General features: G+C 44.1%; 2 protein-coding genes across 17 annotated transcripts in view; one reads left to right on the top strand and one right to left on the bottom strand.

The window, feature by feature from the left end:
* INTS9 (integrator complex subunit 9) overlaps positions 1-13,400 on the bottom strand; it is an 82,222-nt gene extending 68,822 nt beyond the window's left edge. The window contains exons 1-2 of one of the 3 annotated variants that reach the window (XM_048845824.2): positions 13,318-13,400; positions 4,940-5,067 (exon numbers count right to left, since the gene is read on the bottom strand). In XM_048845824.2, coding sequence (XP_048701781.1) covers positions 4,940-5,067; positions 13,318-13,326 — 137 coding nt within the window. In that variant the 5' untranslated portion in view covers positions 13,327-13,400. Of the gene's footprint in view, positions 1-4,939; positions 5,068-10,019; positions 10,041-13,317 lie in introns of those variants that run through there. The other 2 variants (XM_048845825.2, XM_048845827.2) reach the window with 2 other exon arrangements.
* A 369-nt stretch (positions 13,401-13,769) lies between these two features.
* Positions 13,770-16,332, top strand: part of HMBOX1 (homeobox containing 1) — a 156,793-nt gene continuing 154,230 nt past the window's right edge. For 9 of the 14 annotated variants that reach the window (XM_075126329.1, XM_048845810.2, XM_048845816.2 and 6 more), the window contains exon 1: positions 13,770-13,927. The gene's annotated coding sequence lies outside the window, so the exon portion shown is untranslated. Of the gene's footprint in view, positions 13,928-14,406; positions 14,504-14,987; positions 15,098-16,332 lie in introns of those variants that run through there. The other 5 variants (XM_048845804.2, XM_048845808.2, XM_048845809.2 and 2 more) reach the window with 3 other exon arrangements.

The raw sequence follows: 16,332 nt of genomic DNA on the forward strand, positions 1-16,332 counted from the left end.
CCTGTGTCGGAAGCGAGAAGGTGCGAGTCAATCCTGCCGATATTTGAACTCATGTTTCAGATTGGAAACTCAGATACTACTAAGCTACACTTGTGGGTGTGATTTTATCTTTAAGACTGATCAACCATCCTCGAGGATGGCATCCCAACAAAATGTTTGCAGGAAGCATTAGAGCAGCACTTGTGCTACTATAGTTAAGAGACTATCAAAACCTTCAGCGTAACATCTTCAGAGGGCCTGTAACTGAGCTGCAAACTTTTGTCTACTCAGATTTAAGGTTTTCACATAAACCCAGAAACACAGGGAAGGTTATTCAGCTCTCCTGTGACTGGGCACTGCAGCAACAGGGTACTGGGGCTGTCTTGACTTCAGATTCTGGGAGAGATCCTGAGAGATGAGCAGCTCCTGCAAATTCCATTGACTGCAGAGAGATCCGCAGGGGCTCAGTACCTCAAAAGAGGAAGTGATTCAATGGCTCAGAGGGAGAAAGGAGTTCCAAGCTTACAGAGCTGCCGTATGAGGAGAGATTAATATGACTGGGACTTTTCAGCTTGGAAAAAAGACGACTAAGGGGGGAGATGATAGAGGTCTATAAAATCATGACTGGTGTGGAGAAAGTAAATAAGGAATTGTTATTTCCCACTTCTTATAACACAAGAATTAGGGGTTGTCAAGGTTCCTTCCCCACTCTGAACACTAGGGTACAGATGTGGGGACCTGCATGAAAAACCTCCTAAGCCTATCTTTACCAGCTTAGGTCAAAACTTCCCCAAGGTACAAAACATTCCACCCTTTGTCCTTGGAGTGGCTGCTACCACCACCAAACAAATACTGATTACTGGGGAAGAGCTGTTTGGAAACTTCTTTCCCCCCAAAATACTTCCCAAAACCTTGCACCCCACTTCCTGGACAAGGTTTGCTAAAAAGCCTCACCAATTTGCCTAGGTGACTACAGACCCAGACCCTTGGATCTTAACAATGAACAATCCTCCCAACACTTGCACCCCCCCTTTCCTGGGAAATGTTGGATAAAAAGCCTCACCAATTTGAATAGGTGACCACAGACCCAAACCCTTGGATCTGAGAACAATGAAAAAGCATTCAGTTTTCTTACAAGAAGACTTTTAATAGAAATAGAAGTAAATAGAAGTAAAGAAATCACCTCTGTAAAATCAGGATGGTAGATACCTTACAGGGTAATTAGATTCAAAACATAGAGAACCCCTCTAGGCAAAACCTTAAGTTACAAAAAAGATACACAGACAGAAATAGTTATTCTATTCAGCACAATTCTTTTCTCAGCCATTTAAAGAAATCATAATCTAACGCGTACCTAGCTAGATTACTTACTAAAAGTTCTAAGACTCCATTCCTGGTCTATCCCCGGCAGAAACAGCATATCGACAGCCAGAGACCCTTTGTTTCTCTCCCTCCTCCCAGCTTTTGAAAGTATCTTGTCTCCTCATTGGTCATTTTGGTCAGGTGCCAGCGAGGTTACCTTTAGCTTCTTAACCCTTTACAGGTGAGAGAAGCTTTCCCCTGGCCAGGGGGGATTTCAAAGGGGTTTACCCTTCCCTTTATATTTATGACAGGGGTCATCACATGAAATTAACAGGCAGCAGGTTTAAAAACAAACAAAAGGAAGTATTTTTTTCACACAATGTACAGTCAACCTGTGGAACTCCTTGCCAGAGGATTTTATGAAGGCCAAGACTATAACAAGGCTCAAAAAAGAACTAGATAAATTCATGGAGGATAGGTCCAGGATGGGCAAGAATGATGTCCCTAGCCTGTTTGCCAGAAGCTGGGAATGGGCGACAGGGGATGAATCACTTGATGATTACTTGTTCTGTTCATTCCTTCTGAAGCACCTGGCACTGGCCACTGTTGGAAGACAGGATACTGGGCTAGATGGACCTTTGGTCTAATCCAGTATGGCCGTTCTTATGCAGAGAAGCACAAGCAAAAGTGCAATCGACCCCAGCACCACTATGGAACATCACAGGGAGTGGGACACAGAGGAGATTAAGATGGGAGGAGTGAAGACTGGGGATAAGATAAGATCAGAGCTGTGGCATGAGAGGGTGATGACAGGTGAAGTCAATCCCATTTTGAAAACTGGGAAGGCAAAGTTGAATTAGTTTGGAAATGTACAAGAACCCAGTGAGTGCGCTGAGGTGAAATAAATCCGTTTCCTGGAATAACATAGCAATCTGGAGATGCAGGGATTCAAAGAAGCTCACTTTGAGAAGGTGAGATGGGGTTAAAAAAACTAAGGGAAAGGCAGGAATGAAGCAAGAACAAGTGTATGTGATATGCTATAGGTAAAAAAAAATTAAACAAGTGAGAGAAGAGACGGAGTGTCTAGAGTCAAAAAAGATACCAAGACATTTGGCTTTTGTAGCAAAATTAAAAGCTAGGTCTTGGGTTTAAGTGGTAATGTATTTAGAGACATGGGGCAAAGAGGACTCTTCCTTCGAAGCCAAAAAGTAGCACAATTCCCTCCTACACCACTCTTGATATTGTGATGGAGTGATTGATTGATCCAAACTAGTTAGAACTGTCACATAAATAAAGTGAGCAAGCGTGTCACGCTGCTAGAAAGGAAAGGTTAAGTGCTTTCTGTGTGTTCATTTTTATCTCTTCGCATTTGACTTTGTTGTAAGAGACAGAACTTCCGTTGATACACCTGTTTCCAGTGTATAGATGGCACAAAAGAACATTCTTTGGCCAACTCATCAAACACACGCTTTGTGCGTGAATCGTGGTGTATCACGTTGCCGAGAGCAGGGAAGGCTTTTGCAGGACTAGATGGAGTCTAAACAGCTTTGTGATAGAACAGAAAAGTGTGAAGAAACAAGGCGAAACAAGACAGGGCTTCCCTCATTGGAAGTCTAAAGCAAAGGTATGAGGCATGCCTCATTTTAGCAGAGTCCAAGGCAAAGAGGAAAGATGGTCCAGTCGTTGGTGCACAAACTTAGAACTTGGGAAATCTGGGTTCAAGTTCACTTCTATTTTTAGCAAGCTAGCTAGAGTACAGGTAACAAGGGTACAGCTACATGAGCTGCCATTTGCTCCCCCCACCCCCCAACTTCAACATAGCTGTACCTTTTGTACTTCAGTTCCCCATCCTCATTTTACAGGTAATAACCCTGCCCTACCTCACAGGGATGTTGTGATGATAAATATATTAAAAACTGGGAGGTGCTCAGATACTATGGTAACTAGGATTCTATAAATACCATAGATAGAACAGGACTCCTCAGATCCAGCCCCTCTCAAAAGCCTGACTTTCACGGCTACAACTCACCCCTTTCACAGAGTGCTCAGGAGATTAGTTATCTCCCCAAAGCTGGCCAAGCCCTGCAAAGGTACATGCTTGGTACATTTCTTGCTACAAGGGCTTTTCAATCACCTTACAGACAAGACTGTCTCTGGATCTGATTAGTTGGTTCTGCTGGGTCAGAAGAGGGTCAAATCTGACATCTTTCTTTACTGAAATTGAGTCAGTTTTGTTCAGAAGTTCTGGAGATTCTTGGGGAATTTGGGGCTATGACCTGCAATGTAGTCACTCATGACAGGTTAAATCAAACAAGGAGGCACTGGATCTGCTATTGGATTGCCACAAGGAGCACTGATGCCAGCACCCCTAAAGCAACTGTTAGGCCTTTGCGGAAGAAGTTACTTCTTGGCACAGATAATGTTGTCAATTACTGCTCTAAGTTTTCTGTTTTGGGGAAGTTTTTGGAAAGCAGGTGTGGACCTGGAGTCCTCAGATTTCATGGATCCTTTTTAAAAAAAAATCTAGTTGTGGTCCTCTGCATGGTATGTCGATAGCTCTCAGCTCATTTTGGTGCTGGACAGAGATCAGGTGTCCAGGCTGATTCTTTTAGTTCATATCAATTGCCTTCAATAAAGCAGAGCTTGAGCTGCAGGCCCTGGCAGAATGATGCTTATGTGGGTCTATTTTTCCCCCTCCAGGAAGGCACATTGGGCAATTGTTCTACTCCATCTAATCAATAAGACTGCTCTCACACCCCCATGATCACTTCCAGTCCAGCACCCAGACCCTGCAGTGCATTAGACCAGAGTCAAAACTACAGCATCCACCTGCCACAGTGACTAAGGTTGTGGGCCAAGGCATTTGAAGAGGCCTATACAATTTTAATTAAAACTCTTATTAGCCTCTAGTCACCGTAGAATTAAACATATCCCTTTCCTCCCCAACTGCCATTTTGGCAACTTCTTCAACCTTACGTAAGAAGTAAGCCACCATAGCAAAGGGCCTAATTTCACTTATACCACAAGGAAGCATGGTCTAGTCAGTGGGTAGAGCACAGAAGTGGGAGTCTGGAGAGCTAAATTATGGTTTTGGCTCCACTAATCACTCACTGTGGGATTCTGGACAAGTCACATTACCTCATCATTAATCCATTTCTATCCCCACCTGTTAAAAAATTAGGATAATAATGCTTATGCTTTCAAATCTACAGGTGAAAAGCAATCAGTGTTATTTTTATTTGCATTAGTTCAGACTCTGAAGAAGAGCTGGAGAAGAAGGTGGTTAAACAGCGTTTGCTGGGATTCCATGCACTCCAGATCAGTTACCCATTTATCTCATCTTGCATGAAGAAGCCAGAAAGATGACAGATATGCGACCTCACTTGCACTCAGCAGCTGCAGCAATACTTTACTGAAGCTCAGAATAAATTATCTGGAAAAGCCAATCAATAAATTGATAAAATGTCTTCTGTCTACTGAGCCAAGGGACATTATTTTGATAAAGGGAACTTTTAAGTGAACAGGTCTATATATGATATCAGACGATACTGCTCATTTGTACCCTCTCTCGCTTCAGGTGCCATTTTAAGAAAAGCACTCCAAGTGCAGCCTGGGAAGAGCTGGGCTAGAGTGCTTTCAGGCTGCAAACTGACCATACCTCTGAACCAGTGGCAGCGGGAGGAAATTGAGGGTAGAGGTCATATCCAGTCCACAGTCTAACATGATGGTGGTAGATTTGAACTTGAGCACATTGCATGGCAAGGTTGGATGCCCCGACAAGCAGTACTGAAAGAAGAAAACTAGAATTAATGAAGAATCAACTATAACAAAGCACAAGCTGGAAAGGTCAAATAATTGTCATTTATTATTTTTAAAAAAATGGCAGCAGCCTAAGCTTCTTGGCAAACAACCCTGCAAAGGAAAAGTTGTACAAATGTAGCCTGCATAAGCCGCAGCTCTGAGTGTGCCACTGCTCCTGAACAAAGACACCAGCACAAGTTACATTTATATAACCTCCTCGATCATGAAGAATCCTAAATGCTTTGCAAACTTAACAAGCTAAGATATAAATTACATATCAGAGGGGTGACTTCAGTCTCAACTGAGAAGCAGGCACCTCTGGTACAGAAAGTGGCAAATATTTGAAAATGTATAGCAACACTGTGGAACAGCATAAGCCACGAAGTGAAGAATATTGCATATGATTGAAACCGGAGGGGTAATATAATTGCTCAAACTAGAATGCGGCCAGGACATGTGGGCCTCTGCTCTCCTACTTGGGATCTGTAATGACCTCAAGTGGTCAAGATTTTGTTTTTACATCTCAAAGACATCACTTCTGGTAGCTTAGCCTCTCTTGCTGCACAATTTAAATACTAAGTATGACCATAGCCACTTTATATATTCAAAGCTCTTCACAGACATTTAAAACACTAAATTGATTAAAAACTGATTTTAAAAGCCACGTTTATTTTGTGATCATTTATTTCATTTTACTCTCTTTAGTGAATAAGGTAGATTACTCAATTTTACTTTCTAGCACCGATCCCACACATAACACAGGCCCACAATGTTTGGGTTCAAAGTCCTGAGGAGAATGTTTACATCCACCCCTAAAGAAGCTGTTTTTAATTAAATTTGAAAAATCAGGAAGACATTTTCCTTATTAGATTTGTAATTGCTCAAGTTTTAATTTTAAATTGCAAAACCTAAGTTATTCAACAGCATCTCTTTAAATTCTGCTTTCTGTCAGCACAGCTTTAAGAGAAGTCCTTGCGGTTTTGGGGCTTATTGTGAATATATGGGAATAATGTCCATTAAGTCAATAGAGCTACTCCTGGGTGTAAAATTAAGCACCCACATAAGTCTTTGTATGACTGAAATCATATGTAACTGCTGCCACAGATCCAGCAAGTGGGAGGAGATGTGGGAAAACAGACAATTTTCTGTAGACCCTAATTAAACAAAGGTATTAAAAATTCAGCAATTAAGTATTTTTAAATGGGTACATTACAACCTTCAGTGTTCAAAACTCCCTTGTTATTAGAACAGGGTTATGTCCCTGAAGTGCTCAACACAGGGTAGATAAAAATCTATGCTTTAAAAAAAAAAATCTGTTTTTTTTTAATTTAAAACGGATTTTTTTGATAAAATGCTTTTTGAGGAAAAAGCCTAAAGATAGTTATAATTAAGATACATTATAGCTCAAAGATATCTCATCATGGAATAGGGATTATAAATTATAATTCTATAGTATGAGACAATATATTCATGTAATGTTTAAGAAAAGTTTTGTAAATGAGTTCCAATAGTTCATGAATTAGGGACCCAATTTTAGGGGGTTCCATAGGCTTCTGTATAGGTTATTTAGGTTAATCTTTCTATCTACCCAATATCAGTGCTCAGTCTAGAAGATACCATCAGAGAAGCTCAGTTTTGCAGTTCTCAAACTGTGGATTTGTGTCTCCAGAGGTAACATGCTTGTTAACAGCAAAAATGTTTTAAAATAAATAAATATATATAGAGAGAGGTGAGAAATAACAGACCTCAACTCTATCATCCCTCTGCAAATTTGTGTACAGAGAATAAATCCCTTACCTCTCTCTAAAAGTGCAAAGTTTCAAAAAGTTCAAAGAATAGAAGATTGTTGGGGACAGAACAGATCTGGACAAGGAGAAGAAGTCTGGAGATAAATGTGAGAAGCAAGGGACATATGCTTGTTTTGTTAAAATATTATATGTTTGCTGTTGAAGAAAAAATCCAGAATACTTAACGTTGTTGTTTTAGTTAAATAAAACAATTTAAATGTCTGTCTGGTGATGTTCTCCTCTTAATACAGCATGGCAAGAAAATCCTCCAAATATTAATGATTAACCTATTGAATTGTAGATAATTCACCTCCCAATGACTTCATAAATATCTGCTTCAATTACCTTTGGTAAATGAAATAACCAAACAAACATTCATTTTCTGATATAGCTGTAAAACTAATCTGAAAAGTTTTCAAAATAAATCACTGTTTAAAAATGTATAGTGTGTACCTTCTAAAATGAAACCTACATCTATCTCGGAGTTGTTAAGAATATATATTAAGGTTATAACAACCAACAAGAATGCACTCTTATGTAGAAAACCATGATTAAATCGAGTCTTCCTGACTAGTAATTTAAATCAATTTGATTTAAATCAAATCCACCCTGGCTCAACACCAAGACAAAAACCAAACTTGGTTTTTGCAATGTACGGACAATGTCCGAAGCGGGGAAGCTAGCTCAGGTCACAGCAGAGATGAGATGCTACAGTTTACACATCCTGGGTGTCAGCGAGAGCAGATGGACGGGATCAGGAAGATTAACAACAGCCTTGGGAGAAACTTTGCTGTTTTCTGGACGGGATGATGGACAACACCATGAGGGTCTTGCCACCCTTTTGAAGAAGGGAGTAGAGCATTCACTGCTTGAATGGAAATCCATCAGTGGCAGACTTATGAGAGCCAGACTGAAAGGGAAACATACTAATATCACTCCTGTTCAGTGTTATGCTCTGACAAATGACAGTGAAGTAGTAGTAAAGGACAAATTCTACCTTACACTACAGGCGGAGTTAGAGAGAGTACCACGCCACGACCTAATTATTGTCATGGGAGACCTGAATGCCAAGGTTGGTAAGGACAACACAAACGACAGAGCAATGGGAAGACATGGCTGTGGCACTATGAACGGAGAAAGGCTTGTTGATTTCTGTAATATCAATGACCTACTCATCGCCAGAACCCTATTTGAACATCGTGAAATTCGCAAGTTGACATGGTGTTCTCCAAATGGCAGAGATAAGAACCAGATTGACCATATCATGATCAATGGCAAATGGCGACGCTCACTGACAGATATGAAAGTGAGAAAGGGTGCCCATGTTGGCAGTGACCACCACCTTGTGACAGCCTCCATCAAGCTAAAACTGAGAAGTGTGGGTCCACCAAACAAGGAACATAGACATTATGATATTGACAAGCTAAAGTCCCTTGAAACACAGAAAGCCTTTGCTCTGCATTAAAGAACAGGTTTCAAGCACTTGCAGACCTTGATGGAGAGGAGGGGAATGCAGATGAGGAGATCAACAAGAAGTGGGACAAAGTAACAGCAATTTACAAACAGAGCAGTGAAGCCCGTCTAGGCTACAGGCAGAGGAGAAGGAAGGAGTGAATTACACCCAGCACATGGAACGCCATAGAAACCAGACAAACCCTGAAGAAAAAAAAGTTTTAGACACAAAATCCCAGAAGCTAAAGGACAAATACCATGAGCAGCACAACAAGGCACACCGGGAGGACAAACACCTTGTGAGAGAGGACAAACGGCATTATATTGATAATCTGGCAACACAAGAAGAGGATGCAGCTACTTGTGGTGAACAAGGAACCGTCTACAAAATGATGTGGCTTATCAGTGGTAAATGGCAGACACCACCAAACACTCTCATCAGGAACAAACAAGGACACCTACTAACAACTGAAAAAGAACAAGAAATGCGCTGGACAGAACATTTCAAAGAATTGATGAACAGGGAGTCACCTAAAGAGGAAGCAAAAATCCAGGCGGCAGAAGAAGATCTTGATATCAATACAGACACACCAATTAAGGAAGAGATCATTGAAGCCATCAAATCCTTAAAAAATGGGAAAGCTCCTGGCAAGGATAACTTGAATGCAGAATTGTTCAAGGTAAATCCTAAATTAGCAGCATCTATCCTGGCCCCTCTGTATACATCAGTCTGGGAAAGGGAAAAAATGCCATATGAGTGGACCAATGGGGTTATAGTGAAAATACCAAAGAAAGGAACTCTCAGTGATTGTAATAACTGGCATGGTATCACACTTTTATCTGTGCCAAGCAAAGTACACCTCTACCCCAATATAATGCTGTCCTCCGGAGCCAAAAAATGTTACCGTGTTATAGGTGAAACTGCATTATATTGAACTTGCTTTGATCCACTGGAGCACGCAGCCCCCCCCCCACCCCGAGTGCTGCTTTACCGCATTATATCCAAATTCGTATTATACCGGGTCGCGTTATATCGGGGTAGAGGTGTACTGTGTAAGATCATAGTCCAGCGTATATCAGAGGCAGCTGATAGCGTTCTCAGAAAAGAGCAAGTTGGTTTTTGGAAAGGGCATGGATGCACAGACCACATCTTCATTCTACGAAACATGACAGAACAGTGCTTAGAATCGCAACTCTACATATATTTCATAGACTTTGAGAAGGCTTTGGATAGCATTCACAAGACCAGCCTATGGCGCATTCTGCGGGCATATGACATTCCTTTCCATATCATCAACGTCATCAAAAGCTTCTCTTTCAACTTTACATGCAGTGTTGATCACAGCAAGTTCAGTTTTGAAGTCAAAAGAGGAGTACGTCAGGAGTTTGTCATGTCTGCAATCCTCTTCAACATTGCCATCGACTGGGTAATGCAGTGTACAACAGAAGACATGCCAAGAGGCATGAAATGGACACTCGTCTCATCCCTTGAAGACCTGGACTTTGCAGATGTCGCTCTCCTATCACATACCCAACACCATATACAAGAAAAAACAACTGACTCAACGCATTCATAGCCAGCAAATTGCACTGAAAATAAACCGCAACAAAACAGATGATATGACCTTTAATATTGTCTCAACATCACCAGTACGGATAGAGGATTATGTTCTCACCAATGTAGAAACATTCACATACTTGGGCAGTACCATCAGCCAGGATGGTGGAATAAGCCAGGACATCCGGAACAAAATCAATAAAGCCAGGAGCATCTTCAGAAGCTTAAATACAGTCTGGAAATCATCAAAATACAACACCAAAACCAAACTCAAGATTTATCAGAGCGGCGTACTTTCAACACTATTTTATAGCGCAGAATGCTGGGGAATGAGAAAGTATGACACATCCAAACTGTCTTCATTCCATACAACCTGCCTCAGAAAAATCCTCTGTATATTTTGGCCCAGAACAATCTCAAACCAAGATCTATTGACACAGTGCAGCCAAGAGGACCTGAGCACCATCATTGCCAGAGGGCATTGGAGATGAATCGGTCACCTGCTTCGGACGGAAACTGATTCTATCACCAGAGTAGCAATAAGATGGACACCTGAAGGCAAGTGAAAACGAGGCCGCCTCAAAACAACATGGCGAAGAGCTGTGGAAGCTGAGCTGAAAAACCTGGGGCACAGCTGGAGAACCATTGAAAGACCTGCCAGAAACTGACAGGAGTGGAGGAGCTTCGTCACTGCCCTCAACGCCAGAGGCATAATAGGAACATGATGATGTCCCTGAATTCTCTTGGATCCATGGAAAACCACCCACCCCGTTTTTTTCCTTTATGACTTATTCAATGTCCTGTATGACTTTCAAATAGTTTAAGTTGTACTATATTGAAATTCGAACAAACAGTTATTATTGCTTAAAGCTCATTGAAACAGACCTGCAACGTACCCCAAATGTTGTGTTCTTTGGCCTGTCCAACTGGTGGGTCTAGTCTGCTATTTATCTTTTCTTCAGTTTTCTAAAAATACAACTACAGGCACCCCAAGTGCTCTCGGTGCCTGTTCCATTAATTAAAGGTCATAACACATGAACCAAAGTCTGTCCATAAATATATCAACCTCAGCCCATGATCTCTTCAACAACTTTAGAGAAGAAAGAAAGAGACAGGCTTTGAAAAGCAGCTGGAAAGTTAACACATCTGGACTCTGGCAGATCAAGGCAAGGAGCAAGTTCCAAATCCAAGGACTCCTCACAGAGGATGCTCCACTGTATTATTTATAGGGCCCTAACAAATTCACGGCCGTGAAAAAAGCACCATGGACCGTGAAACCTGGTCTCCGCTGTGAAATCTGGTCTTGTGTGTATTTTTACCCTATACTATACATATTTCACAGGGAAGACCAGCAGTTCTCAAACTGGGGGTCCTGACCCAAAAGGGGGTTGTAAGGTTATTGTAAGGGGGTCTTGGTATTGCCACCCTTACTTCTGTGCTGCCTTTAGAGCCGGATGGCCGGAGAGTGACAGCTGCTGACCAGGCGCCCAGCTCTGAAGGCAGCGCCCCTCCAGCAACAGCACAGAAATAAGGATGGCAATACTACGACCCGGCTACAATAACTTTGTGATCCCCCCTCCCCACAACCCGCTTTTGGGTCAGGAGCCCTACAGTTACAACAATGTGAAATTTCAGATTTAAATATCTGAAATCATTAAATGTACAATTTTTTAAATCCTATGACTCTGAAATTGACCAAAGTGGATCATGAATTTGTTAGGTCCCTACTTATTTATGTTGAAGGATCGCGAGTATGAGTGCCTCTGCTGACTTCACATGTGGCTGCTTGGAGTGGGAGAGAGGCAATCTCTCAGGTAACCAGGCCCCAAGCCATTCAGGGACTTGTAGGTTAAAACCCAACGTTTCAAGTTTCACACAGAAACGAGGGCAGGTTGTGCAGCAGTGCTCAAATGTTATAGTTACATGCTCATTATGGGCAGTGTATGTGTAATATATATATTATATATGGTGGAGTTTGCTGTTGGATTTGCCTTTATAATGGTCAGCGGCAGCAAGAGCCTGAATGAAAGTACATTAAAACCAGTGGCCATCTTTCCATTGTCTTCACTAGGCTATGGAGCAGAAGTCCACTGCTTAGGACTGGTGCCTATTGTTTTTGGTCTTGTTCTTCCAGATTTAAAACAAATAAATGGGGGACCAGGATGAAATTGCCAAAAACCCTGGATTTCCCTCGTGACCCAAGACAAGGCTAGGACCTGCAGCTACCACCTTGGCCTCCAAATATTTTATACTCATTTCAGCCCAGTTGCCCTCCCCCCAACAATGGAGTCTTTGTTTCTTAGCACAAAATTGTTCTTTCAGCTCAGTACATGGTAGCTCACTAAAGTAAGTTAGGTGAAAAGCACTATGCACATACAAACTAAGGATTTCAGTGCATTCTGCAAACACTTAAATTTCATATCCTTCCTATCATGCCCCACTCCTACAAACACTTACGCATGTGCTTAAGTTTACATGAGTAGTGGGACTACTCACATAAAGTTAAGCACATTGAATCACAGAAGTGTAGGGCTGCAAGAGCCTCGAGAAGTCATCAAGTCCAGGCCCCTGCACAGAGGCAGTGCCAAGTAAATGCATATGTAACTGTTTGTAGGATCAGAACCTTAAGCTACCTACCTATTAACTGCATTTTACAGAGGGAAGTTAAGTCATAAGGAAGGTAAGTGATTTGCCCAAAGTCACAAAACAAGCCAGAGATGGAGACAGAACTCAGGAGCTCCACCCCACAAGCTTGTGCTCTATTAGAATACACACCTTCCCTACGGAAAAGCCTTCTTCAAAGTAAACCAAAGTATTTTCAGAAAGCTCCACTTTTAAGGACCGTATTGCTCCAAGTTAAAGAACTCAGAATTTGGGTTTGGACGGCCTGGAGGTGACTCAGCTTTTCCAACTTTCAGACAAGGAATTGCACTGTGTGAGGATTATCAGGGTGGGCCACTCGTTGTGACATGCAGAGAGAGGCCTTTGCCTGTGTGACACCCCTTCAGAAGTGTCTCCTACTCTACCATCAACATCAGGCCCTTCCTGCCCTCCACTGCAGCTATCCCAGCCTTTCACAGGGAGCCTCGGGTCACCTTCCGAAGCAGAGAATCTGGACTCTCGGCTGCAGCTCTGCATGGCAGGGTGCTTTGCCTTCCCATGTGCTGCAGGACCTGGCTCAGTGTTTGCATGCTCCCCCCAGAGACAGACGACAAAAAGCGTCCCCCAGCGCTGAGCCCAGCCCTGCTCCTCGCAGGGCCTCAGTTTCCCCACCTGTAGGGAGGAAGGCGACCCCCACGCTCCAGCCACGGGCAGGGCTGAGGGTTAACCCCCTGACGCTCAGTAAACACTCTGAAGCCCCCAGAGGTGGCCAGGCCTGAACCACGGGGGAATCCTTCCCCCCAGCCCCACCGACAGACGCTGACTGTACAGACTCACCAGCTTCATGCTTTACCCGGCCGGCGCTATTGACTGTAACCATCCTCCCGCTTCCTGCCCAGCCTCTGGCACCCAGAGCATCATGGGACTTGTAGTCCCCTTCCCGCTCCCCCGCCTTCTCCTGCCCAGGATGAAGTCATGCCCAGCCTCTTCTTCCCCCGGGGCATCCTGGGAGTTGTAGTCCCCTCCTAGCCCGAGCCCCGGTCTCCGTTGGCGTGCCGTTCCGGGGGGGGCATGCTGGGAGTTGTAGTCCTCGGGCCTCGGCTCTCCCCTTCGCCCAGGGGAGGGGGGAACTACAAGTCCCAGGGTCTCACAGCGGCGGCAGGTGGGAGCTTGGATGTTGATATCAACATGGCGCTTGCCCGACAGACAAAGACAGTCAGGCTGGTGTGATTGAGCCAAAAAAAAAAAAAGAAAAAAAAAAAAGCAGGGGGGAGGGGGGAATTTCTCTTGGGGGGGTCGGGGCGGGGGCATCGGAAGCTGCGGGATTTTCACCCCCCTCTGCTCTCCTCCCTCTGCACCCCCATTATTCTCCCCCTCACACTGGGACTGGGGATCCCCCCCCCGGTGCTGTTAAATGGTGACGTGGAGAAGTGACCAGGATCCAGAGGTGAGTGTTACTGGGCGGGGGGGATCGTGCTGCTTTCGGGGGGCGGGTCCCCTGAGCTTGTGCTGGGTCTGGCTGGGGGGGTTGAACCCTGGGGTAGGGGGAGCTTCCTGGAGCAGAGGTTGGGTGAGGTGGGTTCGGGGGTGGGGGAGTCCCCTTGCCCTATGCTGGGCTTGGGGGTAGTGGAAGGGGAGGTCCCGTTAGCTTGTGCCGGATTTTGCTGAGAGAGTTTAATACAAGGGATCTGGGTGGCTCCTTGTATCCTTGAAGTGGGGGCAGGGAGGTGCCCCCTAGACAGGACTGTTTTTTTGCTGGGGGAATTTAACACTGTGGTTTTGTTAAGGGCAGGGGTGGGCTTCTTGCTTTCCTTGACATACAAGCTGCGAGTGACATTAATTTTTTTCGGGGGGGGAAGGGGGAGAGTAGATGGGTGGTGAGGGGAAGGAATCCCCTTAGGCTGGGTTGGGTTTTGCTGAGGAGTTTGACGGTGGGATGAGGAGGGATGGTGGCTCCTTCTTTGCTTGAAGCACAAAACTGTGTGAGAGCAATGGTGTGTCTGAGGAGGGGGACTTGCACCAGGTTAGACTCGGTTCTGGTGGGTTTGGGGTGTCTGAGGTTTGTGTGGCCACTTGCACTGCCTGAAATAGGGGACAGGTAAAGAGGAGGAGGACGGAGACAGCTGCTGCTGCCAGTGGGCTGGGGTGCGTTGGGGTATTCTGCAGGCTGTTGTAGTTTTGCAGGGGAGTTGAACATAGGGCTGGTTAGAGGGGGATTAGAGAAGAAGGGAGGCGCCTGTCCGGTGTTGGGATACTACGGTGATGGGCATGCTATTAAAACTTAGATTATGTTCTTGAGACACAGAATGTGTGTGGTATGAATTATGGTGAAAAAAGAGGAGGTGGTTGTTTCTTGCCAGGGAATTTTATACTGGCCTATGGAGAGTAGGATAGGGAAGATACCTTTGAAGCAAATAATGTGTCTGTGAAATCACTTGGGAGAGGGAGGGTTCTTGTCAAGAGGAGAGATTCTGTGTTGGTAGGTTGGTGTGGGTGGGTGTAGAGGGGATGGTACAGTGCTTTTATGGTTGTATGTCCAAGACACTAGTGAGAGCTTGCTTCCAAAACAAATCTGCTTGATACAGAGGAGAGAGCATGCATGATGAGGAAGAGACAGGTGAGAACCCTAAAGGGATGTTGTAGCTGATGTGTTTAACACTGGAGGGCAGGGGGGAAACATAGGAAGGTGTCTCCTTGAATGTATGGGAGAAGAACATGGGTGGGGTGTTTGTTTTGTTTTTACTTTTAAGAGGCTCAGATTTTGAGCTGGAGGGAGGGTGTTAAAATTGCTTTTATATTTGTACCTGGGACATTCCTTTGAATGCCCGTGTGTGGCCCCAAAACTGCCTAAAAAAGAGTGAGGCTGGAAAAGGCGGCAGGGAATTCCGCTAGGCTGGTACATTCTGTGTTAGTTTTTGCTTTGCTGTGGAGTTCAAAGAAAACCATCCTGCCCATTTTTTTTTGGTGTAAATATACATACAGCATGATGGCCTGAGTTGGCTCTTGCTTCTCAGTTTTGGGAGGTGGGAAGGGGTGGTTAAAAGTGCCTCTAAATGTATCTGCAGGGTACTTTCTTCGGAAACAATTTTTTTCATTAGCTCTGAAAAATCTTTTGATCATATGTCTTATTTCCCCCACCCCCTTCAAATAAGGGAAGGAAAGGATGCCTTTTGGGGTGGGAGGGAAAGAGGAAGTATGATGAGCGTTGCCACTTCCCTGTATGTGAAGTCCTATGTACTCGGTTTATTCTGGAGTTCAAGTGACACTGGCAGCACAGAGGCAGGTGGCTTCAAGTGCTAAATGCATATGGACTGAAAATGGTGGGTTTTAAATGTAATGGCCCAGGACAACTGATTTGGGAACAGCAAGTCTGCTAGGTACTGGCTGTGTGCCCCTGACTCAAAAACCAGAGGGTATAGTTAGAGGAGACTGAACTGATGAAGGGAATGCAATTTGGATAAATGATGCTACACAAAAAGTTGTGTTGTATAAACGGCTTGTGCTAGGCAGTCAACTCAGCTTGCAAAACCGTGGAGCGCCTGTCTGGGTACTATGATATCACTAGCTCATTTCTGCATGGTTCATCAGGTGCAGGAGCTTCTCTGCTTCCTTCCTGGGATGGTGCAGCTGGTATCTGATTTCCTCCATAGATGGGAGAGGAGGAGTCCTGTGCAGTTTTTTTCCCCCTCTGAGATGATTGCATTTTCTTTGGCCTCACTGTTCCCTGCCTCATTAGTAGGAACTGCATTTATATTTGTTTACCACTATGCCATGCCAATGGGAATGCCTGGAGTAGTGGGGAGTGGGTGTATGTGAATTCATCTCACTAACGTGTTTCTTTTCTTCCATTGT

The sequence above is a fragment of the Caretta caretta genome, chromosome 3 (genome assembly GCF_965140235.1).
Source record: "Caretta caretta isolate rCarCar2 chromosome 3, rCarCar1.hap1, whole genome shotgun sequence".
NCBI lineage: Eukaryota > Metazoa > Chordata > Testudines > Cheloniidae > Caretta > Caretta caretta.